Here is a 23865-nt window from a genome sequence, read left to right on the forward strand (position 1 = left end):
TATATTAAACCCCAACTATGATTTGGGGGCTCTAAAATCCTGGCCAATAAGCCAGCCCTACAGAGTGGTCTCAGAGGTGCTCCAAGCTGTAGGTTGTCCGTGCCCTGTGAAAGCTAATTCTGCAACATTAAACTTATTGTGTTAAATTGATTTCTGGATGTTTCTCTGCGGATGTCTTGGAATAGCCCTCCCTTTCCTTTCCTTGAGCCAAGAAAACTCTGAAGCAGAACAATTCAATTTCAATTTGTGGAAAAACTATATTCCGTGTTCCAAACACAGTGCTAAGAGAGTTGTGAGGGGGGGCGGGAGGGAGCCAGGGACATTGTGACCACTTTTGTATGTTACTAAAAACATCTGAATTTCTATGCAAACGCTCTGCGATGAATTTACAAGCTTTGTTTCTGCGGAGGATTTGCCTGAGAACCTCAAGAGCAAAGCCTGCTTTTGTGCCATAGCGATTGTGTTATATGTTAAGCATTTGGAAGGAACCCCAAGCAGGCCTCAGGAAGCAGTTCCTGCCTCCTGACTTATCATCCTGAAGGCGATTTGTTTTAGGGTTGATAATCCCTGGGGCTACAAGAGTGTCCCACATCTGCCCTGAATTGAAAACAGATTCCCATTAAGAGCCTTACATCAGTGCTGCGGATTCATTCGATCTGAGTCAGAAAGGAAGTCGGAGAACATTCGAACATATGGCCTGATAGCAACACAGCAGCCCCTTCATGGAGGACCAAGACTGCAGGGTATGTAGGCTGTTTGTTCTCGGTTTTTCAGACTGTCTTTCTGTAAGGAAATGTCCTTCTGCCCCTCAGGCAGGAACACGTGGGAGAGGAGGTCGTGGCTAACAGGTACGGGCACTGTCCGTCTCGGGGCTTTCCGGGGCTACCCATGAATTGATCAAGATTCCGAGAGGTTAGGAAGCCTCCGCTGCTTTAAAATTTCTCAGCCAGGTTTTGCCGGGTTTTTTGTGACATCATTTACATACGATATATTCACATAATTATGTAGATATTTATACAAAAGTTCCCCCCTGCCAAGACTCTAAAACGGTTTTTGGAAGCCAAGAAACGTTTTTACTGTTACACAGCCAGCGCTTTTCCACCCTCTGCTTATCTGGGAAGTGATTTGAAAATATTTTCTGCACATGCTAAGAATGAAGGATGGAACTGTGGACTTCATATTCTAAGCCTCCGGGGACCAGGCTCTCTGATTAACTATTTAGCATTTAATATCCTACTGATGTTGTCTTCTCGGCTTGCTGAACCACTTTGCTCCAGCTTCTCTGTTGAAGTATATTACAGAGTGTGAAGTTCTCTTCCTTTTTAATTGAGGAGATTAGATTCGCTCATTAAAAATGATTAGATAAAAGAAAAAGGCAGAGCGGTTATGAACCAGGGTCTGAGGTCCAGCAGCTTGAGGCAGGAGGCTGAGCCCGCAGCCTGGCTCCTGGGCCCTCTGGCTCCTCTTTCGCTTCTGGACTCGGCTTTAGTGAGTGGAGGCCTTTCAGGGATACTTCCAGAAGTCTGTTCTGCTCACCGTCTTCTCGGAGAAGCTGAGAAAGTTGATAGCCGGTAGATACTTGTTGAATGAAAATAAAATTAGGAAACAGAATCCTAGAAGAAACATCTGAACATATTGAGCTAGCGAGCCTCTCTTTGGGTCAATTTCCACTCACCTTCTTGGTAAGGTTGACACCCTAAGCGGAGAATAGAGGGTGATGGGTAATGGAGAGAAAAATGCCAGTCAGAGTGACTGCATACAGTGTGTGATTGCATGGCTGTGGTGTTCATGGGTGAGGGAGGAGTGTTGAGAGGTCGCAGGCATGCCCTACCAGCACGAGCAGGAGGCTGAGGGATGCTGGTCCCCAAGAAATGGGGCAAACACAGCTGGCCGCCCTCCCTTCCATTCGGAGCAGCTGTGCTCATCAAAACTGTGCTGATGCTACAAAGCCTGTTCTTGCGGCCTGTGTTCCCCCTGGTTTCAGAAACAATACATTCAGGACAGCCCAGTTGGCAGGTAAGATCCTCAGTCCAAATGCCAAAATGCTGTTCCCTCTTGACGGGTTGCCCACAGTTTTGAAAGAAGGAAGGTTTTTCAGATGCCAAAAACTGCCTGCAAACTGTGCCATGGGACTCTGCCCTCTTAATCCCAGCAAAACAGAGGCTTCCTTTTAAAAAAGGAAGCACATTTGGGGTTTTGTGCTGCAGGATGCAAAATGATGTATTGATCAACTCAGACAGAAAGGAGAATTATCAGGCTTAGAAATGTCGCTTCTGTCCAATCTAAGGAGACGGGCAAATGGGCCTTGAGATCTATGGAAACGGTTCCAGTTCCAACCAGCTTCCTCTTTGGGAGAGGGTGTGTGTGTGTGTGTGTGTGTGTGTGTGTGTGTGTGTACACATATATTTAACTAACCTTCTTAATCTCAACCCCAGATGTGAGGGAAGAAAAAAGTGTTGCAGAAATTGCTACGGTGAAATCCATATCATAAATTTAACTATTACCTCAAATAAAATCCATCTCCAAATAGTTCCCTGCCACATTTTGAGTACCAAAATACACGTCTTCATTTAGAGAATGTCCTCTTCCCCTGCCCCATTTTTGAACATTAGGCATGTCACTGAGGGCAGTGCCACCGTGCCAGCTCACGGCCTATTGCTCTCCACAGGCTTTGTAAGCCATTGTTTGGGATTCAGAACACACTGTCCCTCAGAAACAAGGTTGGGCTCCCAGCTCAATTCCTGAATGCAAATTTATCCCCAAATATAGAGAATTTGTGACAAGTTTCTGGAAATGGGCAGAAAGAACTGCTATCATTTTGTTTAACAGCACTCACTGAAGAATACACTTGACAGTGAACTCTAATACTGCCTTTGAGAGCATTTTCAATATCTTTAAGAAATAATTTTTCGACTTCCACATCATTCCTTTCTTGATCTGCACACTAGCCACCTATCCTCAGTGCTTTGTCTCCTTCTCTCTCACACGGTACTCTATGTTGGAGTCCCAGCAAATTATTTGCATATACTCCTCTATTTGTGGTTTCTTTTACCTGGAATGTCTCCCTCCACTTCTGGTTCCTGGCAACTTCTTCATTAGTTCAAAGATTAACACAGTTAAAACTCCTATGTAATGTCTCAGTTAAACTCCCACCTCTCTCTTCCCTTAGCCACAAACTCCCCATAAGAGAATTTTGGACACAACTTCAGGTGGTTTCTTCACGGGCCTTCCACAGTGCCAGGAGCCTGAGTTTAACATTTTTCCCCTAGGAAATGTTAGCAATTTTCCTCCCACCTCTCTGTAACACCTTGTAAGTACCACCACGTATTTCATTCGACACATTATATTATAGTGTTTGATTTATATGTTGCCTCCTTTCCGAGGCTGAGAACTCCTTAAAGATGGGGATTTCCTCAGAACTTATTACAGTGCCTGTAGCATAGCAAATAATTAATCAAAGAATGGATGGATAGATGATTAGATGGATGTCTCTGAATGGATGAATATGTGATTGGATGGATAGATCAATGAATAGAGGGATGACTGGATGGATGGATGGATGGATAGAGTGAGTGAATGATTGTTGTAGAAAAAGTTGGTTTCTTTACAGAAAGGTGAAGAGATATATAGAAATTTCTATGGAATTCTGAATGAGAGTTTTAAGGGCATGCTATTGTTGGAATTTGAACATTATTACTGCTTCCACTGTTATGTGATGATAGAATTTTGAGCAGTGGGAAGAAAATTGAGTTTATGGAAGAACATCTGGGTTTTAACTCTATCTCTCTACTTTGTAGTGATATGGTCAAGGGAAAGGTACTTACCTCTCCATTTTGCTTTTCTCCATCTGTAAGATAGGAGTTATATGTACCTTTGAGGAGTTGTTGTAAGGATAAAATGATAATTCATCTAAAAGATATAACCTAGTGCTTCACCCATACAAGGCAGACGATCGGTGGTAGTAAAATATTTATCTAAATCTGAAATGCCAGACATTGGACTTTGAGACCAGAAAAAGGAGGGCCCCTTCTGTCCAGCTCTGGATTCACTCCCATTGCAAGTTGCCCTCTTCATTTTGACACAGCATGTCAGTAGCATGGCTTACCTTTTATCACCCACTTCCCATATCGCTTGGGTGATAAAAATAAAATAAAATAAACTTAGAAGTGTGAAAGAAAAGAAGAAGAGGGTTCCAGAGATTTGTGGGTAAATTTAATAAACAAATTTCCCAGAGTAGAATTAAGTAAGCTGTGAAGGAGGAAGAGAGAACGTTGGACATACAAGGGGAAAAAAGAAAAGAAAACAGGAACAGATGATGAGAAAGCTGTTTGGTGGCAGGTAGTGGCAAAGGGGAAGGAAGAGAGGAGAACTCACATTGTTGGAAAATTGCACTTCCAGGATTGTAAAAGGAGCAACTATTAATTTACATATATATTGGCAAGTGCATGCCTGTGCACCTGTAACCCAAAGAGTACCTTGTATAATTTCAAGCACTTCATATAAGTAATTGTGATAGGACTACGTACCTAACTAACACTTAATATCCCATGTACCAGGTGCCAGGCACTGCTCTAAGCTCTTTCCACAGATTAACTCATGTTATCCTCACAACAACCCTGTAAGGTAGATACACAGAATTTTTATTTTACTGACAGGGACAGAGGGCACACAACTTGTCACATCACTGGGACATGCGGGAGCCAGTGCCTGAGCCCTGGCAGTCTGGCGCCAGGGTCTGCACCCTTCACACGTCCACTGATGTGGATGTCCCCACAGCACTGTAAAGGCCACTTCAGAGAACGTCTCTATGGATATAATTTACAAAGTACAGTTTTAATGCCTGAAAAGTTGGAATGGTGGAATTTAATGGTGTGGGGGGACACTTGGTTCATTATACCCACACCAGCCCCCTGGGAGTGTGCAGGGAAAGTCAGCCTCAGGATCACTAGTCAGCAACTCTGGGGACAGACACAGGGCGGGGCCAGAGATCTTAGCCACAGGCATAGCACCAAGGGGGCATTAGGACATCATCCTTTGTTTCAGATAAAGTCCATGGAATTCTAAAAAAGTTATTCCTGAAAGTTTAGATATTATTATGTTGACACACCAGTAGTTTTCCAAATATGAAAATAGGATGGTTGTACTTTGTTTTTGAAAAAGAATCAATTGTTTCCCCTTTTTTTAAAAGAAAAAAAAAAAAGGCAGTCTTTGAGCACTCTGCTCATGTTTCCTAGATTGGGTGTGACACATCCGTATGTTCTAAAATAATTACTCTTACGCTACCCCTGAGCTACACTCCTCCCAATTTGTTCTGAGCAAACTGATTGCATTTTCTCCTATCAAAAGGAGAGACATGTGTAAATAGTTGGCACATTTCACAAATTTCACAAATTCTGATTTGCGGAGGTATTAGGCAACCAGAAAGAATGTCAATTCTCCCCTCTTCTACCTGTTTGAATTATTACAAGTATTTCAATAATTAATACAATCACTATGCAAGTGCTAGAAAGTTATCTTACTCTCTGGCTATTTTAGCCATTCCTATTTTAAGCCATTTGCATGCCCCACTGATGACAAGGGCATGGCTTTTGAATGAACAGGTAGGTAGGCTTATTGGAGAGGTTGCCAGAAGTTGGGCCTGGCTCCAGTACATCCCCTCAATGACCCACCTTTGACTGCGGAGAACAGGAAAAATAGTATTTGACACCAAAAATCATAGACATTAAGAGCCACTAGGAGCCCCAGTCTCCTCCTTCTTGGATGGCGGTGGAGGGAGAGGAAGGAAAGGAGGGAGCGGAGGTAGTAATTGGATTGGCTAGGTCTTTGTCTCCACTTTTTTCTCATTACAATCTGGCTGGAGAACATCTTACCCAAAAGCCTGTTCATGTAAAATTCAATCCCCTTTGGAGCATTTCTGCATCTGTTCAGGTGTCCTGGAAATAAACATTAAATTAAATTAAATTTTAATTTCATTTAAACTCTGAATAAAGGGCTTTACATAAACTGACTAAAAAGAGCTTAATTATCCAAAAGTAGGTCAAATAGAAAAAGGCCTTTTCAAGTACCCAAATTAATCCCATCATTTTTTTAAACCCTGCAAGTTCAATAAATGCCTATTAGAAATACAAAATTGAGTTAGATGTGCTCTTAAAGGAAGTTATATTTTCAATTATTAAACTGTTCCAACATGTCAACAAAAAACGGGGCACTAAATGATGTCCAGATTCTTAAAAGGAGGTTGAATTTTAAGCAAATGCTTCACTAGGCAAATGGATATTTTAAAAAACTGGTTTTAGGCCAACTAGCTCCCTGGCAGTGCTATTGTGAAGATGAGAATCAATGAATATAAATCTCCCATCCAGTAGCACATAGTGGATACTCACTAATATGTTGTTGAATGGATGCTAAATAATTCTGTGCCAACTTAATCAAGCCAGCTCCTCTCTCACCTTCAACCCTAGTTATCCCTTGTCATGGGTTATTTCACACATTGCATGAAAACACTTCCTGGAAAGAAGAAACCCCTAGAAAACAAATATCCTCAATTTCTAAGACTTGTTTCCTGACTTTTTACAGAAAGGTAATATTTGAATTATGACTGAGTTGCTCTAAGAATTAAATAAGATTGTATTTATACATTTAGGCATTCATTCTTTTAAAAATATTGACTGTGTATTTTCAATGCAGTGAGTATTGCTCTTATGCTTAGGAGATGTAGGTGAAAAGGGCAGATGGGGGCTCTGCCTCTATGGGAATTACATTCTCCCCAAAAGCACTGGCGTGCAACTCCTACAGTCACCTAGCACTGCACACCCCTTCAGGGTGGGCAGCAAAGGCCTTGGGGAGAATAGCCAGCTTGGAAATCAAACTGACACCCACTTGAGTCTAGGCTCCATATCTTGCCAGCTGAGTTTCCTGGGAAAAGTTTCTGAGCCACAGTCCCTGTCTGTAAAATGGGTATAATAATCCCTACCTTGCAGGGATTCTGTGAAGGTGAAACGAGCCGTCCGTCTTGAGTATATGTATCTGACACAGTAGATCCTCACCAAATGGTAACCTTTTATTACCTCAATGAAGAAATAAATCAAAAGAGGGTCAAAAAAGAAGAATGTCTTGGAATAAGAAATATTGAGCAGCAGTTGCTTCCTCTGAGCCCATTCTACAAAAGAGGTCCCTTTTCAATAATTTTGGAGGTAGCATGCTGAAAGCGAGTGTTGAAAGTGAGTAGAGTATAGGAGAGGCCTGATGTCTGGCTACATGTAGCAGATTGAACATATGCTCTTTGTCTACACTCCCTCCTCAAACCCCAGTAAAATGAAAAGAGGGGCAAAAATAAAACTACAAGAATAATAAAGATTAGAGTGGGGGATGAGTGGATGGGTAGACAGCAGAAATGAGAAATGCCAAAACTTGTTGGGAAGTTGGAAGATTGTTGGGAAACAGTTATAACTGAATTAGTCTACAGTGTGGAAAAGTGAAAATTAACTACGTGGGGTGTGGAGTCTGGAGAATACCTGTAAGAACAAGCTCATTGGAGTGACTCACTCTAAGAAAGTCCTAGGAAAGGAGATAGGGTACTCCAAGCCCTACAAGGCCAGGGGGCAGGGAAGGGCTGAACACAGGAGGATTGTTTGAAAGTCTATACAGGAGTAATCAGAACTCCAAGTTCACCCTCACCTTCTGGGCAGCCAAGAAGCTGAGCTAGTACCTTCCCATCATAGCAGAAGTCTGGAGAATGTTGTGGTCTTGGAAACAGCTGAGGAGGAGGTTCAGGTGCTACCCTGAAATCAGGGGAACTAAGTGAAAATGTATGTATTAAAAGACAAGACTTCTCAGTTACCTTCCCAAACTCAGCTCCCAAAACACTGGCAGTTAGGGTTTTTGCACAGCCTCTCCCTACCCAACCACCACCACTGAGAGAAGAGATGGGAGGATTCCTCTGTGTTGAAAAAGACCTGCCCGACAGTGAAGATCTGCAAATACTGATATGAAGATCCCCTGCAAGAATCTGGGCCTCTATCAGATTAATCACAGTGAGGCCTACAAAAGCCCCACAGTGCAGGGCTTACAATCTGATTTCTGGTGCCTCTATCTTAAATAGGAACAAAGGATCATCAGACAATAGAGAAAGCTGTGGGTATGAAAAACAGATACTTCACAGATGAGTGGGGAAAATGAACTCCAAGGCAACAGAGACAACTCATGGGACAGAATTGCATCCAAAATATACAATGATTATTCTATGAGATACAATGGGAGGAAAAAGTGAAAAATACAATAAAGCCCAGCCAGAGAGGCTCAGTGGTTGAGTGTTGATCTATGAACCATGGAGGTCATGGTTCAATTCCCGGTCAGGGCACATGCCCAGGTTGCAGGATCAATCCCCAGTGTAGGGTGTGCAGGAGGCAGCTGATCAATGATTCTCTCTCATCATTGATGTTTCTACCTCTCTCTCCATCTCCCTTCCTCTCTGAAATCAATAAAAATATATTTTAAGAACAAAAAAAAGAATAAAACAAAAAATGAATATTCTGAAAACTAAAACAACCAATAGAAGGCTCAGAAAATACAGCTAAGGAAATCTGCCAGAACCAAGTAGGAAACAGGACAGAGTCGGTTTCACTCCAGAAATTAGATGACCAGGCCGATAGATCAAATGTCTAAATAATAAAAACTCTAGAAAGAAAGAACTGAAAAAAACAAAATGAAAGACATCAATGAAATAATACAAAATTTCCCAGAAGTAAAAGGCATGAGTTTCCTGATTAGAAAGACCCACCTAGCACCCAGCATAGAGAATAAGGCACATCATTGTGAAATTTCAGAACACGGGAATGAACAGAATACCCTCAAAGCTGCCAGAAATAAAGGAAGGTCACATAAAGCCTCAGGGGTCTGGGTGCACTGACTTCTCAATAGGAACATCGGAAGCCAGGAGGCAGTAACTTCCAGATTCTGAGGTGCAAGTGATTTCTGACCTAGAAACTCGTGTGGGGGTGGACGACACCTACATAAGAGATCAAAACACACATATCACTTGCAGCCCTTCTCAGCAAGCTCTGGGAAGATGTGCTCCACCAAAATGAGGGAATAAGCAAGGGGCAACCAACCCAGAATGGGACTCCAGAGAGAACAGCTCCAAAAAGGAAAGAAATGAAACTGATCCATGGATGGATGGGTTCTACCATGTTGCAGGGTGTTTTATATTCTATCAGAAAGTTTTCAGCAGAATAATGGACATGTACACAGAAAAGGAGGCAATTAAAAAAGAAAACTCTAAGAAAGAGCAGGTCTTTGCTGCCTAACGCAGGACTTCTCCAGAGTTCTGACCTTGAACTTCTCAGAACTATCCTTCCTAGTCCTCCTTCTCCACAGTGTCACATCAGCTCTGGAGCTGCCTGTTATCCTTCACCAGCCTGTGCTCCAGGATTCTAATGCCTGTTTCTCAGGGGACCCAAACTAACATGAACATTATAGCAGGAGGCTAGAAGAAGGAAAAATGGGGTGGATAGGGGGTCCAGGATGGAATGGTAGATCATTATCCTTCATTTTAGAAAGCCAATAATAATGTCTACATGTCCATAATGGGGAGAGGGAAGGAGCATAAGAAATAGCAGGATAAGTGCATGATTTAGAAATGAGGAAGACAGCCCTGGCCAATTTGGCTCAGTGCATAGAGTTTTGGCCTGCAGATTGAAGGGAGCCAGGTTCGATTACAGTCAAGGGCATATGCCTGGGTTATGGGCTCCATCCCCAGTGTGGGGTGTGCAGGAGGCAGCCAATCAATGATTATCTCTCATCATTTATGTTTCTCTCCTTTTTCTCTTCCTAACTGAAATCAATGAAAATATATTTTTTTAAAAAAAGAAATGAGGGAGACAATGCCACAAACAAACAAAAGCACTAAAAGAGCTAAGAGTAGTTGTGTCAGAGAAGGAAAATGAAGAAGAAACTGTGTGTGAGGGAGGAGGAGAGTAATGCCTTGAGTACTATTTGACATCAGAATTTTTGCTTAAGTTCTGTCTAAGTATGATAGAAAGCATAGAGGTGCTTTTTATCAAGCATAGATATATCAAACTTTGATATACATATATTTTAAATATATTTTTAAATTTTTATTGAATTTATTGGGGTGACATTAAAAGTATATAGGTTTCAGGTACAATTCTATAATATATCTTCTGTATATCATATCGTATGTTCACCACCCCAAGTCAAACATCTTTAAGTATATATTTTAAAATATATAAAGCTATATATCAAACATAGACAAATACCTTTATATATATATATATATATATATATATATATATATATATATAATTTTTATCTGCTTTAAATATGTATTTTTTTAAATATATGTAAGTACATATATATCTACTTAAAGGTGTTTGGTCAAGATTGTGGTGAGGAGTCGGATGTGGTGCCTTTTCCTTGGGTGCCTCCCCGCCGGAATCTACAGCCCAAGGCTGACCCCCCTCCCAGTTCCCCTCTCCTGGTCCTTAGAACCTGGTGCAGCCTCAGCTTCAAAACACAGCTCGTTTTTCTGCAGAGAGGACACAGCTAGAGTTGTATCCAGGGAGCACCAGCAGACAGGGAAGGACACCCGAAAAGATCCAAGCCAACCGCTTCCCAACTTTATCCAGGGACCCCACTCCACTAGGCTTTCTGTGCTTGCAGCTGAGCCTGGTTCACTTCTTCCTTATTCTGAGACAGCAGCAGCTGGTTAACTAGTCCAGGACTTTCCTCCCGCATGACTGACTGGGCTGAATAAAGACGAGCAACATTTAGAAGAAAGAGATGATTGCAGAGCAGCTCCATCCTCCTCCTCACCCCCACCCCACCGGCAGCTGTGGCTGCTATCCTGCAGCCCCTGGGCCCTGCGACAGCTGCCACCCAGGCCCCCTGGACTCCTGCCACATACCTTCCTCCCAGGGAGCTCGGCCGGGTGGAATGCAGACAGGGACACTGGGGAGGCAAGTGTGTGTGTGTGTGTGTGTGTGTGTGTGTGTTTATACACACTCTTATCACTACCTCACATAATCATAGCTCTTCCCTATGTGGTCAGAAGCTTGTGTATCTACCTGGGTCTCATACTGGGCTTTCTTCATCTACATCTAGCCTTGAAATAGATGAGACAACACAGGAAACACTGAGTTGTTTGGAGGGGAAATTATTCTCTCTACATATTTTTTTAAAGTGCAGTAAAAAGTGGGTACCAGGATGAACCATGAACTCCAAAATGCCCGATAACCTGTGGGTTAGCTACATTTTTTAAGGAATGGCAGTACCAACTCAGGCCAGGGGACAGAAGTCATTCCAATTGCAAATATAGGAGCCTGCCAGATTTTCCATTATAAGAACCAATAGGCAGACTATTTTTTATTATTTTTCCATTATATAAAAGTAATCCACTTTGCCCTAGTTGGTTTGGCTCAGTGGATAGAGTGTCAGCCTGTGGACTGAAGAGTCCCGGATTCAATTCTGGTCAAGGGCACATGCTCGATTGTGGGCTGGATCCCCAGTGGGGGGCGTGCAGGAGGCAGCCGATCAATGATTCTCTCTCATCATTGATATTTCTATCTCTCTCTCCCTCTCCCTCTTTGAAACCAATAAAAAAAATATGTTTAAAAAAAATAAAAGTAATCCACATTCAATTGTATAAAATTAAAACTTGGAAACAGGTGCAAAAGGGCTATAATTGTGCAACACAGAGGCACCCACTATTTGCTATGTTTTCTTTCAGTCTTTTTTCCCAGCCTTTTCCAGAGCTTTGAATTTTTTTTATTTTATGGACAATTTCATAAACTTTTTCCAATTAAAATTTCATCAAATGCACTTCCTCATACTATTAAAAAAAACTCTTTGTAAGCATCTTTTTTTTTTAAAGACCATGTAATACTCCAGTTCACGGTGTGGCATAATTTGCCCAATCATTCTTCTTTGTTAGGCTTTTAAAATGATTTCAAGATTTTCAAATTACAATGTTGTGATGAACTCTTAGCATATAAATTTGTCCTCATTTCAGATGATTTCCTCAGAATAGATTCCCAGAAATGGAGCTGCTCAGTCAAATGGTATGAACATTTTTAAGGCTAAATAAATATTTTTAGGCAGATTGTGAAATTTTTGGTTTAATGTTTAATAATATTCAGATTTTGTAGACCAAAATGTATAAACCATCAAGTGCACGCCCATGGTCCAGCTTAAGAAAGCATATTATTTCTACATCTAAAGCCACTCCACACCTCTTTCCTATCATATCTCCCTCCCTCCCTCCCCTTCAGAGTTACCTGTTGTTCTGAATTTGTATTGTCACAGATTTTTTAAGGAACAGAACTTCAAGAATATAGAGTCTTTTGTTAGAGAACACGAGAGAGGAAGATTGAGAGATAGAGGGGAAAGGAAGAAGAAGAGGAAGAGGGAGAGGGAGAGGGAGGAGAGAGAGAAAAAGAGAGCGAGAAGGAGAGAGAGAGAGAGAGAGAGAGAGAGAGAGAGAGAGAGAGAGAGAGAGATTGATTGACTTGTTTGGCCTGAACCGTATGCCCTGGAGTAATGTTCTGAGGAAATAGGAGGCAAAGTCAAGCAGCTTGGTGTCTGATCTATCTTATATTTGTGGGACGCCCATAGGAGAAAGGCCATTCACTCATAGGAACATACGTGATGCTACGTCCTCCCCCATCACCCACCCTTCTCCATAGGTTTCAGACACAATTGTTGAGCAGCTTAGCCACGCCTTCGGTACGGCAGCCTGCACTTGAATCCAGCCTCTCTGGCCTTAGAAAAGTCACCTAACCATTTCTAAAGTCCCTGGGACATGAGGATGAAGCTAATTTTGTGGCACGGGTTAGGTGAGAGAGGCACCTAGCATCCTACTGAGTATATAATACTACTTTATAGTGTGCTGCCTGGTGTTTGGGGGCCCAAGGAAAGCCAGTTCCCAGAGTGGAATCCAGTGAACCCTTTACAAGTTTTGCTGAGGGCGTGGTATTGACATTACACTTGTTTTTCAAAAAGCAGTGAGAAACTCCTTTCCACAATTTTCCTTGGGTTCCAAGATGTCAGGGTAGGGTTTCATACAGGTAATTTCAGCAGAAGTTTTTCCCCCCTTTCTTTACTTTTCAACTGAAAAGTGAAATGGTCTGAGCATGTATCATATCGACAACCCTGAACTTACTTTTCTTATGTTCTAACCATTTGAGCAAAGAGGCTCCAACAGTTCACAGTCCAAAACACCTAATGAAGGTGGTCAGATTCTGAATTATGGGTTTGGTGGCCTATGATGAGCAGCTGCCTCAGATTCTTTCTCTATTACCTGAACCTCTGCGTGCTTATATGGGCGAGAGCTTGGAGGGGGTGTATGAGTTAGGGTTAAGTTTAGCTCTAGAGGAAACCTTCATAATAATCTAGTGCTAGTCCATGGTGGTTAACTTTCTTGCATCAGGAGCATCTTTTTAACATGATTCTCTCCTAAAGAACATGTCCTCCTTCTAAAAAGTGCACATACGTACATTCACATAAAATGTTTACAAACATCAAGGGATCTGAGACCTCCCCAAAGCCGACTCATGCATCCTCCACTGAGAAATTTTGGTCTTGTTAGGGGACGGAGAGATCCAGGGACACGCCCATGGTCACACCAATGTTTAACAGTAGAGGCAGCACTACAACCCAGGTGTCCTATGCCACCTGCCTCCTTTCCACCTGCTGTTAGAGGCAGCATGCTGTCCTGAGAGCCCACTGGGAGGTCCAAGGTCAGATTTCAGGTCTGGCCATGAGTGCAGGTGCTGGCCTTGCCCCAGTCTCTGGTGCCATCAGGATGAGCTGAAGTCCCAGAGCACACTCCTTTCTCCTCAAGGTGGTGTGGCCCACCCAAAACCATTCCTTAAGAAGCCTGTCCCTCATGCCTTCTTAGGATGCGTAGGGCAATGGTGCGGTGCCAGTGGTCCAGTGTGATCCTTCTTCAATTGCTGAAATCACCAGTGTGGTCGGGGTCAAGGGCTCCTGAACCCCTGAAAAACCCAGGGGGGTAGGAACAAATATTTAGAATCTGCTAGCCCATTACCATCAAGTGTTCTAATCGCTGCTCCCATCTTTGGTGTCCACACCCCCCACCCCTCTTTCCTTCTGGGAGTGCTTTAGACCTTTTCCAGACTCCTTTGGGATGTGCACACCCCCTGCCCCCTGCAGTGCCCCATAACATTCATCAGGAGGCGACTTGCTACTCCTGAGTGGTTCAGTCTGTATGAAGTCAGTGGTAATGCTTTCTTGAATGTCTGTATTAGTATTTAAAATTATTTTATCTTGGGTCTGTTTTTCAAACGGAATTTTCCTTCATTTCCTGCTTTGTGTGCATGTGTGCATGTAATTTGTGTGTGTGTGTGTGTGTGTGTGTGTGTGTGTGTGTGTTTATTCCTCTGTTGTTTGCAACCCTCCCAGTTGGGGATCATTTGTAAATTTAGTTAATGAGCATTTAACACATTCTCTTTGATGAAGCTGTTAAAGCTGGCATCCCACCAGACACCTCCCCCTCTCCCAAGCATTTGTGTTTACCTATTCTTAACTACTTAGTTATGGTTTCTTGTTTGTTGGCACAATATCAAACTAGCCTTTAGACCCCTGGGAGTGGGTATGGGGGTGGGGCTGGGGGTGAGGGTGGATGAGAGCAGGGCTTCAGTTTGGTAAGAAGATGCTTAAATCTGTATTCAAAGCAATTCTATGTTGCTGGTGGGCTTTCATTTTCCCTGAGCAAAATATGCTGCAGACAGAACAAACATTTTATGATCACCCTAGCTGGTCATGCATGTGGCAGCGGCATAAGCTATAGCTGTGGGCTTTTGCAAGAACAAATACCAAACTCAAAACCGGCGGGCTCCAGCTGTCAGTTTTCCTGGATTTAATTATAACTCCAGCTCTGAAGAGGGCGTGTGTGTCAAGTGTGCTTTTTCAATCACTTAGAGCAAAGAAGTGGCAGAGCAGCCCTGGGATTTGCCTATGAGATGAGCCCTCATCACCGGCCCCTAGAGTAGAGGATCATGGGAGCACACTTAACCCTGTCACAGTCACAGAAACATACTCTGTCCCCATATGATGTATTTTAAAAGAAACCGCACACAGATGTCTCCAAAATCAATTCTTTAAAATGGATTCCAATTAAAAATATAAAACAAACCAGGGATGGATTGAATGATATATATATTCATCTCCCAGCTTAGGAAAATCCTTCCATCGCTTTATTTCTTTTTTTTTTTTTAAATATATTCCATTGATTTTTTACAGAGAGGAAGGGAGAGAGACAGAGAGTCAGAAACATCGATGAGAGAGAAACATCGATCAGCTGCCCCCCGCACATCCCCCACCAGAGATGCGCCCGCAACCCAGGCACACGCCCCCGACCGGAATCGAACCCGGGACCCCCCAGTCCGCAGGCCGACGTTCCATCCACTGAGCCAAACCGCTTTTGGCAGCCCATCGCTTTATTTCTTATCTACCCTATGTGCGTTCCTCACCTTTCTCTGAATTCAGGAATGATATTTTAGTTCTACAATTTCATACCTCTCAGCAAATCCCATATCCCATGTCAACCCTAGAACTGACACAGACATACACAGAATAGACACACACACACACACACACACACACACACACACACACCAGTTCAGGGCCAGCAGAAATAAGGCCTGGTAGTAATTAGATTGAGATTTCTAACCTGGTTCTCAGCAGCTGGCCCAGAGTCTGTGCTTGTAAATGTGAGCACAGCATGTTGCCCAAATTATTTACATCAAAGCTCTGGCTACCGAAGGAAGCAGGGGCCAGGGCGATTGTCCCTTCCAGCCTTTAGTCTAGATTACTGGAGAGGCAGTTATCTGGAGGCGGCTAAATCACATGTGCAATTTTTCTATTTTACTGTTGAGGGGAAAAACAAGACAAGGTCAGTTTTAAGGGATTGTTTGGGTTGATTCCACCCCAGGTCACCTGACCTGATCCATAGTTTCAGAGGCATTTTAGACTTTGAACAGCAGACAAGAAAAGAGGAGGGAGGGAACCGCTGGTGTTGACTCAAGGAGGGGAAGGATGGCTGACCCTGAGCAAACATGACCATTGGTCCATTCATGTGTGAAGGTGTGATCTCACCCAATCCTACCTGGTTTCAAATGCCTCACAGTCTTAAGCCCAGAGCCTCTCACCTCATTTTTGTCACTGTTTTCCTTTCCTGTTGACTCCGGGGTAAAAGGCAGTGAAGTGGGTAGAGTCACCAGGCCTGTCTGGTGGATTTGTCTGGGTGGGGCCACCGGGGAGGTCACAGCAGCCAGTGGTAAGCCTTTGCCATTGTCCAGAAGAGGCTTAAAGAGAGGCTTTTAGACAAAGGTTTCTTTTTAAGCCTGATTATCTTCAGAGACAGTGGTCAGTGTTACTGATATGGCTGTGGGATTTGGAATACATTTGAGAAACAGGAACCTAAAAACAAGCACAATGAGTATTGCATGTGGGGGAATGGGAGTAGGATCCATAACCAGACACTGGTTTGATTCCTATCCTGCCGGCATATACACTCCTTATCCAGCAACTCTGAATGAAATGAAAGCCACAGATTCTGGGAGGAACTTCTATGTTTCAATGCAATGTTCAGTTTCTATCTGTGATTACAAGCAACACCCCTAGATTTTTAGTCTCTGATTCCCAGATATGCGGCAAGTTAAGATCTCCCCTAGTTAAGAACTGGGAATTAATTTAAAAGTTATTATTACAGACCTTAAGATGTTTTTATAAAAGAAAAGGTATCTTGTTTTCCAGACTTCCTTTTTCCTTGTATTATCTTCTCCCCTACCATTCCTGACATTTTCCTTTCATTCTACTTGTGATGTCAGATCCAGTGGCCCAGAAATGACCATCATATCACTACTCTTTTCAAAGAACAGGGTAACTCATGTATATATATATATTTGTGGGGTTTTGTGGTGTTAACTTTATTGGTGTTTTTAGAATATTGTTTGATCTATGTTCATGTTCTCTCAAATATTTCTCATGTTGAAGAGTGAATATCTTAAAATCCCTTGTGACTGTGAGGTCACTTTTTTGGCCCTCACATTACAAGCGCTTACTGGGAAATCTTCAGAATATCTTAATGTGAGTGTTCTGACCCATGTGGAGCCAAGTCACTGGGAGGATCAGCCTCCCAAACATCAAGCAGGATGGCATCACATGGAGGGGAACACCACATGTCATTTTCAGTGTCTTTTACATATTGAATAAACCTGAATTTCTGCAACTTAAGAACCTTAAAAGGTTGTCAAAGCTTGGTCTATTTTTTTTCTCTCTACAAGTTCAAGATAGTTTAAGTCCTGCTTAGCAAAATTCAGATTACATCAGGAAAGGGGGAAAATGTCTCACTTTATTGAGCCTCTTGATATGGCTGCGAGCCACTGAGTTTCTCCTGTGGCTTGTTTTATCTTGCATTCTTCTCACTAGTTTGAATTATGACCTTACTGGGCCAAGGCTACTGAGATTTCTCAACCAAGAGCAACCACTAAGTATGGAAAGTTTGGTTCTCATTCAATAAACTAGGAAACAAGAGATCCCAGTAAAGGTGTCAAAAATGATCCTCTTTCATCCTCTTTTTAATTCTCATTTTTTAAAAAAATATTTTTATTGATTTCAGAGAGGAAGGAAGCATGTGCCCTGACCAAAAATCAAACCGTGACCTCCTGGTTCATAAGTCAATGCTCAACCACTGAGCCACACCAGCCAGGCTTTAATTCTCCTTCTTTGTCAAAATAGGGAATATGGTATTTTTATTTCTATTTTACCTTATGATGCAACTTATCCATACTGCTATATTGCCTTTGTTGGCAGTTGAACTGGAATTCATTTTCTCCATTTCTAGAATGAAGGATTTTTTTGTGGTTAAAATGTTTTTCAAATAACAGCATTTAGCCGAGGAAAATGTTTTAAAGAGATAGAAAAGTAAAACTTATACTCAGTTTAAGGTTTTAAAAGACCCACTTAGGTAGAATGTGTCACTGATATCATATTGATTCCCATTTCTTCCATTTACCTTAATCCTAACACTTTTCCTTCTCTGAGCCATCTCTCCTGGATATGGGGGCTCTGAGACCATTGTACCTGTGAGCATTTTACCTCTGCTTCACCGACTAGAGTGGGCATCTGCAATTGCCACTGCTGAGCTCTCTTCTCCCTTTTCTGGTAACAAGATCCAGGTCTCCTTTGCAGCCCACTGATGCCTGCTATCAGTCTGCATAGTTGAGTGGGACTCCACCTCCAGCTCTAAGGTCACCCTGGGGTGAAGGCCTGGCCATTCATAAGAGCATCAAGTTCCCACCACCCCTCTGCTGAGCTCAGGTAGGGACCAAGCAGATCAGAGTTAATCTCAGGATTTTTTCTGGAAGTGCTGAAAAAGATGTACTTTCTCCTATGAGATGGTTTCTGAGATGGTTGATTTAAGTCTGGAGCCACTGATGGCCATCTGCTCACCATGCAGAGAATGCCTGTTGAAGATTAAGTCAAACCAGGTAAAAGAGGTTAGGTGAAGAGAGACACAGATAACCAAAGACAACCCCAAGCACTTGGATCCACCACTGCTATTTCAGTTATGGGACCCAGTAGGTTCCCCTTAGATTAAACCAATGTAAGTAGGGTCATTTACAACATGGAAATCCCACACTCAGCTGACAGCCCAGGCATAAGCCTTTCTCCAGCTGTGTTTAGTTTTATAAGACCTATGATGGGTATCAATATGGTATTAATAATTCCCCTTCCTACAGCTGTTCCATCCTCTTTCACACTAATGCCAGCACCACTCCCATTCACATCAGAGCCCAGGAGTTAGTCACAGCAAGCCTTCGGCATCCACGATGTCCAAGGAGGAAGAATAGCACAGCTTCAGTAGCTGCGGAAAGAGCCCTTCAGAGTGCGAGTCTGGGCGAAGCACAGCAGGCTGGCAGGTGTGAGGGGCATGGCCACAACCCAAGAAGCAGTTATCCTAGGCTGGGGCTGGAAGAAGGAGAGGACAGGAAATCCTAACTGTTGAGGGAAAGGGTGCAAAACCCCAGGAGGTGCTAGTCGCTACGTGTGATGATGACGATGATGGTGATGATGATGATGATGACAACACAGAGTAGAATCAGGGAATGCTGTCCATACTGATACCTATTATAGGTCTTACAAAACTAAATGTGAACAGGGGAAAAAACACCTGAAAACTTGGCTTGACTATGTAGAAGCCAATTACAGTCACTTACGTGGAATGTGTCCCATTTATGCCCAATTACCATTAGATGTATAATGATTATGTACTTCATTAAGTATGTGTCAGATTAATTTAATTTCTCAGATTGTATTTGATGGCATCTATAAACATGATATATTTGTGCTCTGGCTTCCAAATATTTTTATGACACGTGCAAATTAGTCATCTGCCTACAACTTTTTAAAAACTTATAATGTCCCGGCCTGCATAGCTCAGTGATTGAGTGTCGACCTATGAACCAGGAGGTCATGGTTCAATTCCCAGTCAGGGCACATGCCCAGGCTCAAACCCCAGCAGGGGGCATGCAGGAGGCAGCTGATCAATGATTCTCTCTCATCATTGATGTTTCTATCTCTCTCTCCCTCTCCCTCTCTGAAAACAATAAAAATAAATTTTTTAAGAAAACTTATAATGTAGAAGTATTTCTACTTGAGGAAATGAAGGACCGTCGATTGATAAAGAGCACTGTTCCTTACCAACAGAGAGGCATCACCATCGTATCTTGTGCAATTCAGACCCAGTGAAAATCAGGTGGTGGGTAATTTGCCCGTATTTGTATCAGGCAAAATTCGTTGAAAGGGAATGTTAGGAAAAACCTTTAAAAAAGGATGAGAGGTTAATGCAAAGAGGAGGCCATATGGTAGAGGGGGAAATGCAAGGAGTAGAGTGAGGCAGACCTCCCTGAGCCTCAGTATTCAGGTGTGTAAAATGGGAGTCATAATTCCCACCTCACAGAATTGATGTGAGGATTACATGCGCAGGACTGTCCAATAAGTGCTAGCTATTCTCATCTTTAGAGAATTGTGGACTTCAACCTGAAGGTAGTCTGGGAAAGGGGGGAGAAAATCTTATTCTCTCGGTCTGAGAATTGTGGTTCCCTGTATGAAAATGAACATCAACTCCTACATATTAGGTTAAACCAGTGGTTCTCAATCTGTGGGTTGCGACCCCTTTGGGGATCGAACTACCCTCTATCACAGGGATCTCCTAAGACCATCGGAAAACACATATATAGTTACATATTGTTTTTGTGATTAATCACTATGCTTTAATTATGTTCAATTTGTAACAATGAAATTGGGGGTCACCACAACATGAGGAACTGTATTGAAGGGTCGCGGCATTAGGAAGGTTGAGAACCACTGGGTTAAACCAGGTGAAGTTGTTTTCATAGGTCAAAAATGATCCAATATCATCAATTTTGTTAAGAGGAATAGGAGTTGTATCCTCACATGAGTCCATCCTCATTACTTTGAAATCATGAGAGCCATTCACCTCCTCTGATGAGATAGACTGAGCTTCCCCAAGAAGGCTAAGCAAAACAGGCTTGGGGGTGGGGAGAAACAAGAGATGGAGAGACAGGTAAGATGTGACTGATCCATTACATACTGCAATACTCTTTTCAACTAAAGGACTTTTATGCATGCATATAAGCATAACCAATGGACATAAGACACTGGGGGGTAGGAGAGACTGGGGGATTGTCAAGGGGTGGGGGGAAAGGAGATATATGTAATACTCTTTGTAATACTTTAAACAATAAAAAAAGGAAAAAAATAAAATGAAATAAAAACCAGCACTGGCCAATGTTCTCAGTGGTTGGAGCATCACCCTGTGTACTGAAGGGTCTCAGCTTGATTCCTGGTCAGGGCACATACCCAGGTTGGGTGTTCAATCCCCAGGCAGGACACATGTGGAAGGCAACTGATTGATGTTTCTCTCTCACATCAGTGTTTCTCTCTCTCTCCCTCTCCCTCTCCCTTTCTCTAGAATCAATGAAAAAACAAACAACATATCTTTGGGTGAGGATTAAAAACAACCAAATTAAAACCAAAAATAAGAGCTAAGAATAAGGAAGCCACAGCTTGGGGTATGCAACTCTTACTGTAATTATTTTCCTTGTTGCTGGCTTCCCAGGGAGCAGTTGGCGATCAGTAAAAGGGAAAGGACTGAAAAATCCAGATGTGGAGAAGAAAAGTTTAGAACCAAGAAAAATAGACACTAGTATTTCAAAGAATTTGGTGTTTTAAGTTCCTCCTGCAAAAGAGCAGCTAGCATCTTTAACACTTGTAATGAAATCAGGCAAAGGAAAAACACTGAATAGGGAATATGGAGGAGGAAGGAACTGCCTTTGTAAAATGTACTTAATGAAGTGTTTAAGTGTTACTTGAGATGAGAAGGCACACAGAACTATCTTCCGTGATGATCTTTTCATAAAATCACGCAGCTGAAAGTTTAGTCTTATTTCCTGCCTCGGGGAGCTATATTACTAAGCCACCCTATTTGAACAATTATCCAGTTTAGTTTTTAAAGTTTTAAACCACACTCTTCCCTGAGTTTTGAGCTTGCCTGTCACCCGCCACTGGCGGAGGGTGACACCCATGTACCCCAGACCCCCACCCTGCTTCATCTGGGATATGGGCTAGGAGAGCCTTCCTCAGAAACACTTTTCTTTTCTACATGGACATTATTACAGATGTTAGCAGCCCTCGGCCTTCCGTTCCTCCCGTGCGTGGCTTGTGGGCTCTATAACTCATGCCTAGTCCCTAGAAGGCTCTGCACCTGGAAGAGAGCTGGGAAGGATGTTCCGCTCAAACGCTGAATCTGGAGGAAGCACAGTCACCCGGATGTGGCTGAGTTTTGGCAGCTCCCTTCTCTCTCTGGCAAGTTAGCATCAGGGCAGAGAGACAAGGCAGATGATGTGTGCATTCCAGCAGTCCGAGGCTCTGTGCCACGCTGTAAAGGGGCTATTTAAACCAGCAGCAGCCAGAGAGGTACATCCCATCTACCACAATCCAGAATAACCTGGCAGGGCTCACTGAACCTGGATGGAGGTCCCTACAGAGGACCTCTGTGATCCAAACCTTGCGGGTGGTCAGTTGTGCTGGCAGTGCCCCTTCGATGTGCTCAGACCAGAGCACCCCTGGACTAAAGGTGACTCCCGGGAGTGGCTCCTTGTGTGCTGCAAGGAATCAGCAGCCTCTGAAATGGCCCCGATTGGTTTACAATCCTGTCAGAGACAGGCCTGGCTTGAGCAAGGGTCCTCGAGCTGTTCGCTTTCCCTCTCTTCAGAAAGGAAGTGCTGTGGTTGCCTTGCAAGGGTTTCAGAGAAGGACTGGGATTCCACTTGGCTGGCAGGGACACTGGGCAGCACTGTGAGTGGCGCCTGGCACCCCTGCCCCTCTCCACAGCTGCTCATAGACACTGAGCGCAGAGCAGCAAGTCCTGGAGGGGGAGGGGAATTTGAGATGCTCGTTAATGCCACTGAGACTAGGATCCAGATTTCCTAAAATCTGCCTGCCCCCACCTGGTAGCCTGTCCAAGGGGCGCAGTGAGTTAGAATCCTCAGGGAAGCCTTCAGCTGGCACCTTCCCATGTCGCAAAACACTGTGCTCCCGATTCCTGCCAACTGTTGTTATACAGTCCTTCCCTGAGTAGAGCCATGTCAGAGTCCTGGGAGGAGGAAAAGGAGGTTCTTTATCAGAACTTGGGAAATATGTGCTATCCTTATATACTCAGGGAGCATTAAGATTCATCAGGGAGCAAGAGGAACCTGAGAAAGAGCCCTTGGCCTAATTTGGCTGAATGTTTCCAGGAAAATCCTGTGAATTGCAATTGGGCCCTTGGCATGGTTCTGAGAAGACCGAGGGTTCTCAATTCTCTGAAAGGCATGGCGTGTCTATGTCTGCCAAACCTGGGCTGGCCCCGTCAAAAAGCAGTGCTCAGGTGGTGTGGTCGCTCATGCGTGTGTAAGTGGGGCTTACACTCTACACAAAGAAATGCTGTTTCAGTGGCGATGGATTCCTTGGCAGATGTGTTTTTGGCCACAGGAGAAGTCAGACAAGCTTACAAACGAATGAGGCCGCACTGCCAGGGAACTGCCCCGGGGTCACCATCAAATGGAGTCCGTGGCGGAATCCAGGAATGGTTGAGAGCACAGATTTTGGGGTCAGAATTATAGAAATCGTGGTTCTTTCCCTTACTAGCTCTGAGATCTGGGCAAATTACCCAACCTCTCTACAGGGATAGGTGGTAGGTCTCTTTTCACCAGGATATAGGCAGACTAAGTGACAGTTGGTAAAACGCTTACTTACTAGTATAACCCTGCCCAGAACATAACGAAACACTTGATGCATGGTTGCTTTTCGTATTATTCTTACACAGAAAGGATTGCATAAGGCATGGAGTTGCTAATGCCCGACCACTAATGTCCCATGATTTAAGTAATACTTGATAAATGGAAGTGCAGAGCTATGGACCTCAACTTCTCTGATCAAATCCCAAGCCCTTGCTTATAATGGAGAAAGAGGATGATGAGGGGGAAAAAAAAAACCAGCTTGAAAATTTTCATTGCCCTTATATCTTATTGGGTGGGAAAAACACCAATTTTCTTTCTAAAATGGCTCAATAACAGCACAGCGTCCTAGCCTTGACTCTCTGCTACACATTGACATTTACCTTTTCCAAAGACTGGGAGTTAAGACCCACGAGCACAGCCATTTTGCTAAAATGCATAGAATCTGGTTCCCACCTTTGAAATAGGCAAAGAAAAATGTCATGAATGCTGAGTGACTCTTTGGACTTAAGACATTTTCACA

The 23865-nt window shown here is 43.2% G+C and overlaps 1 protein-coding gene across 1 annotated transcript in view; it reads left to right on the top strand.

The window, feature by feature from the left end:
* The first annotated feature begins 606 nt into the window (after nucleotides 1-606).
* Nucleotides 607-23865, top strand: part of SASH1 (SAM and SH3 domain containing 1) — a 220390-nt gene continuing 197131 nt past the window's right edge. The window contains exon 1 of the mRNA XM_059700636.1: nucleotides 607-743. Within this exon, the coding sequence (XP_059556619.1) occupies nucleotides 723-743 (21 nt within the window). The 5' untranslated portion in view covers nucleotides 607-722. The remainder of the gene's footprint in view (nucleotides 744-23865) is intronic.

The sequence above is a fragment of the Myotis daubentonii genome, chromosome 6 (genome assembly GCF_963259705.1).
Source record: "Myotis daubentonii chromosome 6, mMyoDau2.1, whole genome shotgun sequence".
Classification (NCBI taxonomy): domain Eukaryota; kingdom Metazoa; phylum Chordata; class Mammalia; order Chiroptera; family Vespertilionidae; genus Myotis; species Myotis daubentonii.